General features: G+C 39.0%; 1 protein-coding gene across 4 annotated transcripts in view; it reads left to right on the top strand.

The window, feature by feature from the left end:
- The first annotated feature begins 710 nt into the window (after positions 1-710).
- CBLB (Cbl proto-oncogene B) overlaps positions 711-16,922 on the top strand; it is a 211,870-nt gene continuing 195,658 nt past the window's right edge. For 2 of the 4 annotated variants that reach the window (XM_019448256.2, XM_019448253.2), the window contains exons 1-3: positions 1,223-1,355; positions 2,742-2,925; positions 15,806-16,056. In XM_019448256.2, coding sequence (XP_019303801.1) covers positions 2,758-2,925; positions 15,806-16,056 — 419 coding nt within the window. In that variant the 5' untranslated portion in view covers positions 1,223-1,355; positions 2,742-2,757. Of the gene's footprint in view, positions 839-1,221; positions 1,356-2,741; positions 2,926-15,805; positions 16,057-16,922 lie in introns of those variants that run through there. The other 2 variants (XM_019448254.2, XM_019448255.2) reach the window with 2 other exon arrangements.

Genomic DNA, 16,922 nt, shown 5'->3' with positions numbered 1-16,922 from the left:
TCACCACATCTGAGAAGTCCAAGGTGTAAAGTGTATTCAGCACTACCAACGGTGGTAGAAAGAAAATTCCAAAGCATGACAGTTCAGAGCAATTGTCAGTAGCACCTGTGGCAGGATTGAAGTTAAACAGAAAGAGATAGAAGGCATTTATTTAATCTACGATCTCGTTGAAAGAGGGGTCCCAGCACAGTAGATTTTTCCTTTTAAGATTAGCCAGATGTGGTTCTTTCTAAGGGCATAGTGATGGAACTACAGAAAAGAGATCACAAATGCTGGGAGAGAATGGCAGATACAATGAGGTTGGTTTTAAGACGGAGAGAAATCTATATAAAGTGACTCAAACAAAATACAAAAGCTGATTCCTCTTCAGTCATTAGGCAGAAACTTATACTAAATTAAAAGGTGGTTTGCATATATTAGCAATTCCCATAGTCTGGTTCTTTTACTGCCCTGTCTTTATTAGTAGCCACTATTTGGTCAGCAGGGTCAACTATTTGCTTTTTTCATGAGCCTGATGTTTGATCTTCACTGTTTCTAGAACTAACAGTAAAGGGATACACTCAGAAACTTAGGAAGTTTGGGTTGGCATTCAGGTGTTAACCCTAGTCTACTCTATGCGAGGTTTATATTTCATCTTAGAAGCTAGCTGCGTGACTGCTGTGCTTTTTTTTGACAGCCAGCAAGAAGCAATGCCTTAGACCTGTCTGGCTGCTGTCCTGGGTAGAAGAGTTTGGCAGCCCTAGGGAGATGAAATTCTTCAGCTTCGGACCCGCCCAGAGTAGAGAAGCAACACCCTCTCAGCCACTACTCTGTTGCTATGAAACAAAAGACTAGGAAGGTGAGCGAAGCAGGAAGTCCCGCCTTTTAGCCCCAGTTGGCTTTGGCTCCGGCTCCCAATGCTCACGCCCACTCGCCCACTCCTTATTGGTCAGTTCCCCAGTGCCTGGCATCCTTTCTTCCATTTCCTTTCCCTTTTCCACTTTCGTTCTTGGGTGAGTCCAGTCCTCCCATTACCCTCCAAGTCCCTTTCCATTTGGGACGTGCCGCGAGCGGGCCTTCCTTTGGGGCCATTGTGTACTGTGGGAGACGTGGACTGGGTGGTAGTGCGAGGACGGCCGCCTCCCCACCATTGGCGCTCCCCGCTGTCGGGCAGTGCAAGGGCGCGTAGGATTGGTCTAGCCGCAGGAGGCCCCGCCCTCGGCTCCGCCCCGCTCCTGGGTTGCTCTGTGTGTGTATGCTACAGGGGTGGGGTATCCAGCGAGTGGTCTCCTCCTCCAGCTAGTGCTGCTGCGGCGTCCCGCGGCCTCCCCGAGAATCGGGCGGGAGGGGAGAGCGGGTGTGGATTGGTCTTGACGGTAATTGTTGCGTTTCCCTGTCTCGGTGGCCTGCGCTCTGGGTTGCTTCTTCCTCGGGAACGTGCTTTTACGGCGATCCCACACTCCCTGCCCGGGCTATCCACGCACCCTGGGCTCGTGTGTGTAAAGTAGGACCCTCGCACACGCGTGTCTCTGGACAGCTGCGGCGCCGGGAGGCCGGGAGGGAACGGGACGCCGGGGAGCCTTGCCGCTTTTTTTCCGGCCAGGGGGCCCTGGGGCAGCCAGGCGCGGGCCACGGAAGGAGAGGGGACAGCCCTGGCTTCCAGCTGCTGTCGTCGCCGCCTGCACAGTTTGTAGAGGGGTATTTAAAGACCGGAACCCTGGCTTGGCCCGAGGAGGAAGGAGAACGAGTAGAGGGAGACAGGCGGCTGGGATTGCAGACATCCCGGGGCGGGGTGGGGGGGTGCGTCCGCTTGGGAGCCGAATGCCGGGCGCCCAAGACTGACGGGGCTGCGGGCTCTGGGGGTGCGAGGGGGTACTTTGTCCTTTCTCTGTCCACCTTCCTCCCCCAGCTGAGGTCCGAGAGTGGCCGGAGAGGGGCCTGAACAAGGAGGGGGCAAAGACGTCCCGAAACAAAGCTTTGGACACCCCCCCCCCATCCCCCTGGGGTGAGACGAGAGGAAAGGAACGATCTAAGTGAACTCTCTTCTCCTTTCTGTGCCCGCTCTTGTCAGTTTCTTAACCCTCTTTTTAAAATGGGTTATTTGTTGGTTTATTTGGCTCTTAACTTGGGGCTAACTCCTCACCGCGTTGGTTTAAAGAACTGTGTGTTCGGTTGTCTATGTTCCTGTGTCCATACTTGTTGGTTTTAGCGGGGAAAATCCAAATCCTAAGCCTTTGTTGACAACAGATATGTCCCTTATGGTCCTGTAAAATAATGTTTACATTTATATAACTTGAGGAAATCTAACGGAGTGAAAATGCAGTTTTTGAGTGAGGCTTTCAGAATGTTTTCTGGGGGCTTTAGTTCTAGTGTATGTACGTTGAATTGTGATTAAGGCAGGGATGGGGAGAACATCGTGTGCTTATCTAGTTGGAGAAAACCTATGTTAAGTTTTTTTTGTTGTTGTTGTTGTTATGAGTTGGTTGTTAATCAAGGCTTCTGCTACATGAAATGTGAGAAGGTTGCATCTTTAACTCTTAACTGTTCCAAAAGCAAATGTAAGGTCAATGCTCCTAAACCTTGGGTGTACAGATTGAGAATGCAAATTCATAGGCTATTGAAAGTTGAATCGGGGACCCAGGATTTTCTCCTCACTGATGAAGGAGAATGTAGTGGGTACAAATTAACCTGTTCAGTTCACCTGGGTAAACATTTTCATGTCCAACTAACTTTTTTTTTTTTTTTTTTAATCTGCCTGTCAGAGAACTAAGGTTCCAGATGGCAAATTCTATGAATGGCAGAAACCCTGGTGGTCGAGGAGGAAACCCCCGAAAAGGAAGAATTTTGGGAATTATTGATGCTATTCAAGATGCAGTTGGACCTCCTAAGCAAGCAGCAGCAGATCGCAGGACTGTGGAGAAAACTTGGAAACTCATGGACAAAGTGGTAAGTTCTGTATGCTTGTGCCTGTGTGCAGGCTCATTTGCCCTGGATATGGTTTCTTCCTCTATGGTTTTATTTGAACCATTAATTATTAGTATTGTTACCATTAATAATTATTATTATGGCAACAGTCTATTGATTTGGCTTGACCATTTTTCTAACATCCACTCTATGTTTTAAAAAGTTGGAATCAGAACACAGACTTGTTTTTTCACCTTTTGTCCTGCTCTTTAAGGTTCAGAGTTCCTCTATATGACTCAGATATGCAAAGTTTTTACCCTTGGCTGCCCTTTGTTGGTACATGGCCACAGAATAGTTTGGAAGTGTTTGTCTTCTATGACGTTGTGTTACTGTTAAATAACAAAAGAGTGCAGGCAAGTATTTTAAGAAAAGCCTCTGATGGACCCCTCATGATAACCACAGTACTTGATGCTGAGAATATCTACTAGGGAAAGAACCAGATTAGTCCTTAAGTGAGGAAGCAGTATTTGAGAGAGTTTCCATTTTCATCTTTGAGAATTCATCTTCATTAAGGAACTTTTTTGTTGTTGTCAATGATAGAGTTACAGTTTCTTTCATCTATTCCATTTTGAAACAGGAAACCTTTTCGATTGCACATTGTTTATTGTGAAAGGAAAATTTATGATGGAGGTGGTGGGGCGGAGAGTATCAGAAACCTCTGTGGTTTCTGCATGTTGCTATCAGATGAATTCTAATTTCAAGAAGAAATCAAGCTGGATGTCCATACCCTGAGAAGTCTAGGCAACTTGAATATTTTACAGGGGTCTACTGAGAAACTGTAGCTTCCACTGTCCTCTGTTACTAAGTAGGATTATGAAATAAATATGATTAAGAGTAGCATGCTGTGGTGCAGAATTAATAGTTCTTGCTTTTGAAGCAGTGGTACTGTCTGCTATATATTGGTAAACGTTTGTAGCACCATCTGGTTTCATTTCATAGATATTTGGGGCTAATTATAAATTTAGTTGATGCAAGGCTTTTGATATTTTTGTGACTGCAGAAATGGAGTTTTAAAAAAATATCTTTTGTAGGGATGTGCGAGAGCCTCCTTGAAAGCTTATGGTAGCAGTTGCCTTTACCGTGGCTTGTAGTTGTGTATGAATGTTTGCCACAAAAAGCCACCGCCAGTGGTGTTAGCCGTACAGGAAGGTGATGAGATTTGTTTTATCTTCATTTATCCTTGCGGGAAGTACAGATGGATAGATGAACGATAGGCCTGCCATTCTGTGGCCGGTGGTGCTAAATGCAGAGCCAGAAATTTTTGCCAGCTAAATATCCTTAGTTCTTGGCTTTAGTGTGACCTATTTAAGCTTCTGCCAGTTTATTCAAATTGTGATATTAAAATGCTCCAGACAGAATGATGTCATAGTGTCAGAACATTGCAACTTGCTGCTTGAGGTCAGGTTTTGATGTTAGCATCAGATACTTAAGAATAAGGAGTGTGCACTTGAAAGAGCTGCATGTATCTGGCAGGCGCAACGCTAGCTGTCTTTGCTCTTCCAAAGAGTATGCACTGTAAGGTCTTTCTTAACTGCCTAAATCATTAGTTGGGTGTAAGAGAAGGAATTCAAGGTTTTTCTCTAACTTACCTGTTATATGAGTGGCCAACAGATGGGTCCGATTCTCCCAACGAGCTGCACCTCCCTCCCCACCCCTTTCTGTGAGTGGTCAGAATTTGTGCATTTGTGAGTGAATGGGAGAACATCAAATAAAAAAGATTTATATAAGGAAGTGGTGAACTATAGTTCATATAAAGTCATTATTTTTCAAACATGAGGAAATATATTCATAGTTTTGGTTTGTAACTGTTAACATAAGTCTTAGCCACTTTTAATTATGTCACCATGAGTTATAGTAAAATAGATGGTTTTTTGATAGTTAAGCTTCTGCCATTGTTTATTTTATTAACCCTTTTGTGGGTTTGGGTTTAGCCTCTCCAATCGAGAAACTCGACTCATAAGGGAAACTATTATTGACAGTCTGTACTTAGTGGGATGAGGGTTTGGGTGCTGGCAAAGGTGCATTGGTATGGCTTTCCCTATTTGTCTTCATTATTTGTCAAGAATAAAAATTGTGTTCATTTACAAATGCATCCATGGGTTTTATGGAGGGAAATCACATAAATCATTATAAAAGAGTTCAGGATGTTTATTACTACTCGATCACACGCTAATAAAAAGGCATTGAGAGTTACTAACTGAAAATATATTTTATTTAATTGTGTAATGCAGAAGCATCATCCCCCCACATGTGTTTACCTTTATTTTCTTTGTCAGTGGTGAAGGAAGTGGTTCATAACCTCAACATTGTCCTGCTGATTACATCAGGATCTTTATTATTAGTCCAAAAGTTAATCCCTTGACACATTACCTAACCGTTTCATAAAATAACTGCAATAAGCATGAGTGTAGCTTGTGAATAACAGAAAAAGTAACCGTCAAGCCTAACTGGTAGTTACGTAAAAGGCAGGGTTAAATATTTAGTTAATATTTTTGTCTTTAGGAAGCTTCTTCAACAAGGGCAGATCTTAGAAGTATAAACATGAAACCAGATTAAAGTTCAGTATGTTTCAGCTACCTACAAAGTAAAATCATTTATTTTGCAGGAGATATGAAATGGTCTCAGACTGTAGGAGAAATATCCAATAAGTGTGTAGTCTTCCCATTCCCTGGCCTCTAGGATTTAAAACAGTCAACTGGGATTCCAGTTCCAACTAATTGTTATGGTTTCAGAGGGCAGACCTATACAAGGTCACTGAGAGTAGGAGGGAGTCATTGCTCAGTTGTGTTTTTTGTGACATGTGAAGTGTTTTGTGATAAAACATCAGTGGCACAGAGTTAGCAAGGTACATTTATTGAGAAAAAGAACAGTAACATATCCCAAAGCATCCCATTTAGATGTAGTTTTTGGCCTTAGCTCTATGTGTCAGTTTAAGTCAGTAGCTAACCCCAGACTCTTCAGGTCCATGGATGCCTGGTTGATACAGTGACAGAACTATTATTCTTGAATACATATCTCGGTTCAAAAATACCTGGAATGTGGAGTTTGTTCCAAAGCTGTTACAGAGATGGGTTTCTTAAACACTTAGTCAGCATTTACTGAGGGCCTATACTGTGTTCAACAATAAGTGCTTATTGCTAGGGATGAAGCTACATAAGATGTATCTTTGCCTTTGACCTGTCAAAAAACTCAGACCCACATCGGAGCCAGACATATACATGGTAATTTATTATTTACTTATTATATTTACTAGGTAATTGCCATGTAGTATGGACAAGGCTGTAATACAGACGTGTATGAAGTACACTGGGGGCAAAGTGAAGAGTATCCACCTTGTTTTTCTGGCTGCCTTTCAGACAATTGTCTGTCTGGATTCTGTTGGGCACTACCTTTAGGAACAGCATTATTGTACTCTTGTTGGAAGTGCTGAGGTGAGGGTAAGGAAATGATTGCTAATCAGTATGGTAGGAATGATAATTTATTCATGCGAGGTTCCTGAGCATGGTTTTCATAAGTGTCTTAGCCAGGTGATGGAAAAGGGAAGAAACAGTTTTCCATCTAATAGTTACTAAATGTACTGGACTTACATGGATGTTCAGGAAATTAGAAACTAATTAATTGATGCCAAAGAGCAAAGCAAGTTGAATACCTGCCTACGTTTTGTCTTGCTGTCCTTGTCATTTATTTGAAATTACATTATTGAAAGAGTTTTAAAAGCATTTAAAAAGCGATGATGCCAAATAGCCTTTTCCGCCTTTTACCCTCAGTATATTCAGTACATTTGTCAAGCTTGGAATGCAATTCATTCTCTGTCTTTATAATTTTACTGCAACCATGATATATTTTAAAGTTTGTCAATCAAAGATGCTTGGAATACATGCTATTTAAAAAAAAAAAAAAAAAACTAATAGTAGGTATTTTTTTCTAAGGTGAATTCCCCATAAGTCTAAAAAATTATATGTGGGATGAAACTTAGGTTTTGGATGCCTATTGTTTGTGTTTGTTGGGTTTGAGATACCACCATCCTTAGGCCCTTGGAATAGGGAATAGCATTTATTTGAATTATTCTTCACATATTTTCTTTTCCTTAGTGAAGTTGTTCCGTGTTAGCAGAATCATGGGCACTGCCTGACTTGGGTAGATGATAACACATTAAATATCCGGACAATTTTGTTTTAATACTGAAAGTTTGAATTTGTGCTTAGATAAATGAAGTGATCCCAAAGTTTGCTACTTTTCTACTTCTAGGAAAAACTTTTATAAAGTAAGACATTAAAAAGAATCCTACCAAATTACCTTGGTTTATCCTTGTGGTATAGGGCATTCATTTAACAGAAGCTTTAATCAGTAATTTTTAAAAAATGCTTATTTATTTATTTTGAGAGAGAAAGAGAGAGAGAGAGAGAGAGAGACAGACAGACAGACAGACAGTGTGAGTGGAGCAGGAGCAGAGAAAGAGGGAGAGAGAGGATCCCAAGTAGTCACCATGTTGTCATCATAGAACCCAGAGCCCAACATGGGCTCGATCTCATGAACACCAAGATCATGACTTGAGCCTAAATCAAGAAGAGCTGGCCGCTTGCCTGCCTGAGCCACCTAGGTGTCCTAGTTAGTAATCTTTTTTAACTCTTATAAAATCTTTACCATTCATTTGAATCAACTTTTCCTTTCTTTGAAGTTGCTTTATATCCTGTCTATTGATTTCATCATTCATTTATCAAATTCCATTTATGGAAAGAGATTTGTAAATACCCCTTCCATTCTATGTAGTATAGTGTATTCTACATACTACAGAGTGTAGTAAGTGTTGTAATGGGATATAAATAAAGTGCTGTGACTTAGGATGTGGTGGAGGAGAATGCGCTTGCTAAGGTGAAGAGTTGACATGGAATGAGGCATGGTAGAGGTATTAGCCCGCTTCTCTTTTGAGGATGTTTTGGATTCCAGTGAGGTGGAGGACACATCACGCTGAAGGAATGTGGGGAAAGGGAGATTGTTAAGAAGGTAAGTTTGAGAAAGATGAAGAGGCTTTCTGCTCTTTCAAGGAGTTTAGACTGGATTTAAAATCTTTGACCAGAGTGTGAAAAACAGTCAAGGCTATGCTGTGATAGATTACTCTCTTGACTCTGAAAAGGATGGATTAAGAGAAAAGAAACTTAAAAGTAGGAGTAATGATCCAGGGAAATTAAAACAGACTGGGCAAGAAATAATGAAGGGCTGAGCTAGAGAATTGAGAGTCTGTATAGCGAGTATGGGTTCAAACATGGGAGGCACTTTGGAGATAAAAGTTACAGATCTGGTGACCCTTTAGAGATAGAGGATGAAAGAGAAGGTGAAGTGAAAGTGACTCGAGGTGTTTAGCTTGAAGGCAGTGATGCCCTTAAAGAGATCAGGAACATAGTAAGAAAAAGAGGAAGCCTGGGAGTTGGTGCCTGTGTTTGTTTTTGGCCATGTTGAGTTTGACATGCCAGAGTGAAATCCATTTTGAAGTCAAAAAGTTGAATGTGCAGTTAAAGAGAGAAGTTGAAACTAGAGACATATGTTTAGTAGATATGCCCACAGAGTTTGCATTTCAAGTTGTAGAACAGCAAGAGATTTGCAATGCAGAGCAGAAGATGAGAGTCCGAGAAAAAGTCAGAGATTGGCATTTTGGCTCTGTGGGGTTGTACTTATAATTAGATGGCAGTGAAGGAGAGAGAATCTTACAAAAAACACTGATGAGAGAGGTTGGAAAAGAATTAGGGCATATTGATTTCTTGGGTAGAGACAGCTTCAATTAAGGAGATAGTTTCACATTCTGAGAAAACCAAGTTCAAGTCCAAGTGGAGAAAACCAAGCAGGATGAAAATTGAAGAAGTTGCTAAATTTCATGAGTAGAGGCCATTGTTGACCTTTCAAGAGTGGTTTCATTTACGTGAGGGCACTAGATTAAAAAGAGTGTGTGGGTCATTTAACAGTCGTTCTAGAAGTGTGACAACTGGTGAAAAGAAGAAAGTTCTCATAGATAGCTTGCCGGTTTGAGTAGAACATAACATTGTGTGTGTGTGGGTGCTATAGGAGAGCTTCACAGATTGAAGGGAAGGGATACAGGTAGAGAGTGATTTAAAATGCAAAGAAAGAAGAAATAATAAAGTGGCATCCTAGAAGATTACAGTGTGGGAGGAAAAGGGTAAGAACAAGTTGAAGAGTGAACTGGGGTAGATAACTAACTTCTACTTAGATAAGAGAGAAGTTAGGAAATACACAGAGTGTTGAGAGATTTTGTAAATTTTACATTGGGTTCTCATGAAGTGATTTAAGGAATAACATTTGTAGTGTTGAATCCATGTTTTAAAACTGTTTATTACAGAATGAACAATGTATATTTTAATCAGTCTTCAGCAATGAAATGTGTATATAAGTAAAACATTGGAAATAAGTTTTTATCTTACAGATTAAGATCATTTTAGAAACATGCTGTGACTTAAATCATGCCACAATACTATTTTTATCCACTCTGCTTGGGCATATAGTTAAGGTTTTTGTTTTGTTTTTAAATATATAATTGTAAGTTGCTGATACTTTCCTGGTAATGAAGGAAGCATTTTGAAAATAAGTGACCAAACTTTTAGCTCTTTAACGTATTAATATTTAAATAATTGTTAAATATACTCATGTCATCTTCCCTTTTTTTTTAATATGAAATTTATTGTCAAATTGGTTTCCATACAACACCCAGTGCTCATCCCAACAGGTGCCCTCCTCAGTGCCCATCACCCACCCCTCCCACCCCCCATCAACCCTCAGTTTATTCTCAGTTATTAAGAGTCTCTTAGGGTCTGGCTCCCTCCCTCTTTAACTTTTTTTTTTTTCCCCCTTCCCCTCCCCCATGGTCTTAACACTGTTAAGTTTCTCAGGATCTGCATAACAAACCACAATTTCTTTATCCATTCATCAGTTGATGGACATTTAGGCTCTTTCATAATTTGGCTATTGCTGAAAGTGCTGCTATAAATATTGGGGTACAAGTGCCCCTCTGCATCAGCACTCCTGTATCCCTTGGGTAAATTCCTAGCAGTGCTATTGCTGGGTCATAAGGTAGATATATTTTTAATTTTTTGAGGAACCTCCACACTGTTTTCCAGAGTGGCTGCACCAGTTAGCATTCCCACCAACAGTGCAAGAGGGTTCCTGTTTCTCCACATCCTCTCTAGCATCTGTAGTCTCCTTATTTGTTCATTTTAGCCACTCTGACTGACTCATGCTATCTTCCAATAGCAATAACAAAAAAAGTTATTAAATGTTCTACCTGTTCAGATTCCACATCAGCTGAGTACTTACTGCTGATGTATTATTAGCCTTGTTTGCTGCTTTCTTGAACAAAACACTCCAGACTTTTACAGGGTTTCAGGTAGTGTGAAGAACTTCAGGATCTCAAAGAAACTCTTAATGATCTTCAACAGAGCAGTCAGTGCCCTTGGTCTAATTATCTATGTTGGCAAAATCTGCAGAGTTGACCATGTTGTGGTATAATATAAAATATGGAAGGGGAAGTTCTAAAAAGTAGTGAGCGTCAACTATGTGCCAGGTACTGTGCAGAGCACTTTACATTTCTTTTTCTAAGAATTATAACATCCAAAGAGTTTTCTAAAGGAAGAAACTGGCCCAAAGTTGTAAAGCTAATAAATGGCAGCACCAGATCTTAGGTTTGATTGATTCTAGCATCTGTGTTCATAGTATGAAGATTCAAGCAGACCATGGAATAATATGATTCTTCCCCTTTCCGTGAGAAGTGAATCAAAAAGATCTTCACCCCCTAATTTTTGATATGATCAAATTCTTTTCAAAACTTTGTACTCGTTTAGACAGGTTTAGTCATTCTAGGTGTGGTTTTCCTATGTATAATATTACCTTCTTCTGAGAAGTTCTTTGTTCTTTCCCTTCTACACTTTCTTTCCTCCATCAAGTATTTATTGTGCATTTACTCTCTGCAAGATTCTACATTAGGTGATGGAGACAGACCAGTGAGAGAGATATGTTTTCCACCCTTAAGGAAGATCTGTTCTTATTTGGAGGAAAGTGAACAAATGAATACACAATTGATAGTTTAGTTACAACTAGTCAATTATTTAATGTGTTTATGTAAATCTTTTAAAGAAACCTTCATTGAAAACCATAAATGATTGGGTAGTTGCCCCTAAATCCTACCACAATTAATACACTAGACTCCTGACCAGTTTGATATGCTAATTACTTGTTTTGCCCAATTAATACTCTATGTAGAAAGGGTTTTTGTATTATCTTTACACTTTTTACATTTTATACTGGATACATTTATATAGTTTTATACACTTAGGATGATTTGCTAAATTAAAATGGGAAGAACTCAACTCATAGATGCTTTTTATCATAATGATATACTTTTGTGTAATTGCAGTAAGGAATCTCTTAAAACATTTACGTGAGGAGCACAGACAGGGGATTCTTTCAGGCTTTCCATACTGTTGTTAAAAATGGGATATTTCACTTCAGGGGTACATGATTTAATATAACTGAATGCCCTGTGAAGTGAGGTGTGCTCTATAATGAAAGTCTGTTACAGTATAGGCACAATTCCTTACTGGTGAAGTTTGCCATTTGTTTCAGGAGAATTTCTTTCATGCATTTCGGGGGCTGGGTCCTGAACCTAAGAAATATGTTAGCTGACCTAATACCTTTTTGTTACCTTTTGATTAGAAGTTTTAATTAAGGCTCAGTGGAGAAACTCTTTAAATGCAAGAGTTTTCCAAGAATAATTGATGGCTTTGAAAATTCTTATAGCACTAGTAAATCCTGTGTTTATATTTGTGCTTTTGCTTTGATACTGTTGAAGATATATTTAATGTATGTGAATACATATTGTATGTGTACAGCATATGTAAAGATTAGACATATATTTTTATGTATGTGAAATGGTATGGACATATACAGAGAGGCCCCCTTAAAAATCTCTAAATACATTTAAACAAATACAGTAGGTAGTTGCATACTGTTATGGAGAGAGTGCCTGACTCTCTCAAGTCTAGACATTAGTGGGTTGAGAGCAGTAAACTCAGCTATGTTCCATTTCTGTGTTGTAGTATTTTTCTGTAAAAAGGAGGGAATTGGTCATAGTGATTTCCAAGGTCCTCTTTAGCTCTAAAACTCTTTGAGTCAATGACTCTCATGGAGTTTGTGGCCTAATTCAGTGGTAAATGTTTTGCCTTTTCCTTTAAAAGCAAAGAGTAACATTGCTAATGAACCAGTCCTTTTATGCACTGGTGTTAAAAAGTTCGTCATTGTATAATAAGATTGTAGATTTGTTCTTTTTAAAGCTTTTCTGTGTTGGGACCACTTTTCATCTTAGGAAGCAACTTAGATATTTCTAGAAGACGGCTAAGTCATTTGAATCTGAACTTGAACCTTGTGGTGAGCTTGATTTTTCTCCTTAACATACTGTTTTTAGAAAAGCAATTTTTCTTTCTCTGGCTTTCACAGTTACTTGCACGTAGCAGGCACTCAATAAATATTTATCGAATTGAATTTGACCTGCCTAGAAGTCATAGTCCTGGTGTAGGGTTATTCATTTTTGGCAGAAGCTGGCATAAATCACAGAGTTTAATGCTAATCCAACTGATCAACTGTGTACTCAGCAGCATATCAGCATTGTATGTTACACTTTCCCAAATGCAAATTTAGAAAACTGTGTGGCCTACAGGGGCCTTGTGCCACTCAACCCTAGGCTTCCTGTGCCTTTACCTTTTAGAATGACTGCATCGACTCCTTTCTTTCTGATCTATTCTCTAGTGCCTCCTAAGCCTTTGCATACCCTTTTGCCTGGAATATTCCTTTTGCAAATTTAGGAATGCCTTTCTTGATATCTTCATGTCAAAATATGAGTGAGCTGCTGATTTTCTCCTCCAGCACATTGTACTCTCCTCCATCATAGCACTTAATGTCTCCTGGAATTCTTTTTAAGCCATCAGTCTTTTTCACTAGAAAACTCCTTGAGGACAGGTCTGTGATTTATTTCATTCTGCATTCCCTAGGGCCTGTAACAATGCCTGAAACAGAAATGTTTGTAGAATTAACAAATGGGTCCTGAAATTCATGTAAATTTGCAAATGGCATAAAAATAAAAATGTAAATGAGGTTAGCCAGAGATCATTAATTATATGCCTAATTCTAATTAAATTGTGATATAGTTAGAAAGAAGATCAGCCTGAGATTCAGAAGATGCAGGCTCTTGTGTTGGATTAATGATTTTTTAATAGTCCCTTAATCTTTGTAGTTCTTAGTTTCTTTATCTGAAAATGAATGGATTGGACAGGATCTTTCCTAAAATCCCTCAGAGCAAGAATTACATTGCTCCTAAGTTAATTATAGAGAACTAGGTCTCTTCTGCCAGACTCCTTGAGGCAGGAAGTATGTTGTAGTCATCTATAATTTCCTGGCACTAAGCTCAGTACCTGGTATATAGTAGTTATGCAAACAGTTGTACCGAATAAAATAATAAATTCCCAGATAGAATTACAATTTAAATAAAGCAAATGAGAAAAAGGTCAGGTAGAGAATAGCAAATTAAAAATCTGTAACACTTAAAAAAATCTGTTAAAGAATATTTATTTGGAATATCTGAAGAAAATACCTGAAAGAAATTTTTTTTTTATCAGTTAAAAAGTTCACCGGTAGAGGAAATTAATTTGAAACTGGATAGTCCCCTAACTACAAGTTAATAATTTATCAATCTGTGAGGTGCTGTAGCAAGTTTTATGTTGCTGAAATTAAACTGTGTCTGCTGTATGATGTTGCTGGCAATATTTTTGAAATTCGTGCATACTTGTGATACTATTTTATTTTTTAAGAATTGAAAAACTATATGCTGTTTCAACCAGAATTTATTCAATCATTGACCTGTTTAGTATTTCATCAGTCGTTAGGACAGAATGAGCCTCTCTGATTATATCAAAGTGTCACAAAGTAAAAGGAGGGTAAAAAGCTTTATCAGCCCCTTTAACTATACTTTTCTAATGATTTGGCATTATTTAATATGCCAAATGGTCTTGGGTACCATTGGACATGTTTAAATTACCAAACTGGAATTGGATCTTCTTGCTCCTATGCTGTGTGCTGCTTGATGGGCACTTGAAGTATTCCTGAATCCATTTTTTGTTGTTGTTGTTGTTGTTGTTGTTGCATTAGCTGACAATATTTTAACTAGTCCTGGAAATAACTGTGCATCTCACATACCTTCTACTAAAGCCACACTAAATGTATTTTCCAACTCAAATTCCCATCAGCCAGATTTGAAAAATACCTACAGCCACTTCAGTGCCACCCAACAGGAGGTTAAGTGTGATGAAAGGGAAGTCATACTGGAAAAAGAAATCATAACCAATTGTGTGTTTTTTTATTTTATTTATTTATTTATTTATTTATTTATTTATTTATTTATTTATTTATTTATATTTAGAGAGATTGAGAGCATGAGGTGGGGGAAGGGGGCGGGGGGAGAAGCAGAGAAAGGGGGAAAAGAGAATCCCAAGCAGGTTCCAGTCAACCTGAGCCAAAATCAAGCTGTCAGAGGCATAACTGATTGAGCCACCCGGGTGCCCCTTAACCTTGTGTTTAAAATCTCTTGCTCTTGGGGCACCTGGGTTGCTCAGTCTGTTGAGGGACTGACTTCAGCTCAGGTCATGATCTCATGGTTCGTGGGTTCAAGCCGTGCATCAGGCTCTGTGCTGAGGGGCTCAGAGCCTGGAGTCTGCTTTGAATTCTGTGGTTCCCCCTATCTCTGCCCCTCCCCCGCTCACACTTTTTCTCTCTCTCAAAAATAAAAAATAAAATAAAATATCTTGCTCTTGAAAGTGTTACAAAAATATGTGATGAAAGCCTTAGAAGAGGGCTAGCTATTTGAGGGACCGTCAAGTTTATGCTTCACTGGCTTCTCAGTAAAGCTGCCTTTGCTTTGTACACTTTGCTTTTTGTGAGATTGTGCACCTTTACATTTATGTGTGCTCTTGGGCAGTATCCAATGAATTCATTTACAAATTATTTAATTGGGTGGTTCCTTATGCCCTGGTTTGAGGGATAGGAGGAATAAGATGAGTTAACTAACTTTTGACTAAATTGCATGAACATGTAGAATTGAATATAGTAGTTGAGCTGCTACTTTTTCATCCTAGCAGAAGGTTCTGCAGGCAGCTCCAAATGCCCCAGTGGTTGGGTGACACCCGATGTAATGACTGAATCTTTATGGAACGCATGTCTACAGGCACGGGATATAATATGGGGAGGTGGAAAAGACTCGCTCTGACCTGATACCCATTTACTACTTAATAACTCAGTTATTAAAATAGCACTTCTTTGTTTTATTCTCCTCAGGGTTCAGGAACAATATGCCAAAACATTAATTAAAATCTATGAAAGAGCTTTAGCTGGGAGTTCAGTGTAGTAAAATGATATCTAAATGTGAGGCGACGTTGGTTGCCAGCAGAAGACGCCCATTTCCTAATTTTTATTTAAACAAAGAGACTATAAGTGGTATACAATAATTAGCACATTGGAGTTCTGTGAAGCCATGAACAATGGGATACTGTAGAAGAGAGAAAGAAAACTTAAGAGGTGGAAAGTAAAGGTGTGACATAGTAAGCATGAATGGGAGGAGAAGAAAATTGGATTTAATTATATCAAGACAGATGCAAATATTTACCAATTCTTTGTAGCTTGGAGATAGTAATTTTAAGATCAAAATTTATATTATGGAAAATGAAGAAATAGTACAGTTTGATGAATTTCATAACTTTTCTATGAAACAAGTTATTGTGATTCATATGAAAGTATTTTATTTTTGTCTCTTTTTTAGGTCAGACTGTGCCAAAATCCCAAACTTCAGTTGAAAAATAGCCCACCATACATACTTGATATTTTACCTGATACATATCAACATTTGCGACTTATATTGAGTAAATATGATGACAACCAAAAACTTGCCCAACTCAGTGAGAATGAGTATTTTAAAATCTACATTGACAGTTTAATGAAAAAGTCAAAACGGGCAATAAGACTCTTTAAAGAAGGCAAGGAGAGGATGTACGAAGAGCAGTCACAGGACAGGTAAGAATATTTCAGATTTATTTATTTATTTTAGTGATAAGGTCATATTTCTGTTACTTTTTGCATCATAGTATAATTGTCAGCTTTTTTGTTTTTTGGAAGAAATACTGCATTTGTGTTTTGCTTTTCACATTATTTAAACCTTGTAGTTTTACTTAAATTTCTTGATAATTACTAATTCATGAGATGCCGTTCTTTTTTAAAATAGACCTTAGTTTTTAGGACCGTTTTAGGTTTACAGAAAAATTACTCCCAAGTACATAGTTCCCATCTACCTCTCCCTGCCAACATGCTTTTCTCCCATTTTTACTGTCTTGCATAGTGTGGTACATTGATGAACCAATAGTGATATAGTAGTATTTACTAAAGCTCATAGTTTATATTCGGATTCACTCTTTGTGTTGCACAGTTCTGTGGGTTTTGACAAATACATGTCATGTATCTGCCATTTCATTATCATGTAATGATGTACCTCAGTTTGTTTATCCATTCATCTATTGAAGTATATCAGGGTTGCTTCTAGCTTTTGGCAATTATGTATAAAGCTGCTGTAAGGATTCATATGCAGGTTTTTATGTGGACGTAAGCTTTCAGTTCATTTGAGTAACTACCTAGGAGCATGAGTGCTGGGTCTTAGGGTAAGCCTATGTTTAGCTTTGTAAGAACCTCCCATACTGTCTTCCAAAGTGGCTGTGCCATTTTGCATTCCCACCAGTGATGAATGAGAATTCCTGTTGCTCCCATCTACCGTATTTGGTACTGGAGGCGCTGCCTTGACTGGATATGTATATGTGATAGACGTGGGTGGGAGATATAGCTTGAGTCTCAGTGTTTGACTGTTAAGTGAGAAACTGAACAGGGGTGGC

This window comes from Panthera pardus, unplaced genomic scaffold (assembly GCF_024362965.1).
Source record: "Panthera pardus isolate Hobbes unplaced genomic scaffold, ASM2436296v1 HiC_scaffold_16, whole genome shotgun sequence".
NCBI lineage: Eukaryota > Metazoa > Chordata > Mammalia > Carnivora > Felidae > Panthera > Panthera pardus.
Note: the sequence above shows the minus strand (reverse complement) of the source record. Positions and strands in the feature narration are given on the sequence as shown.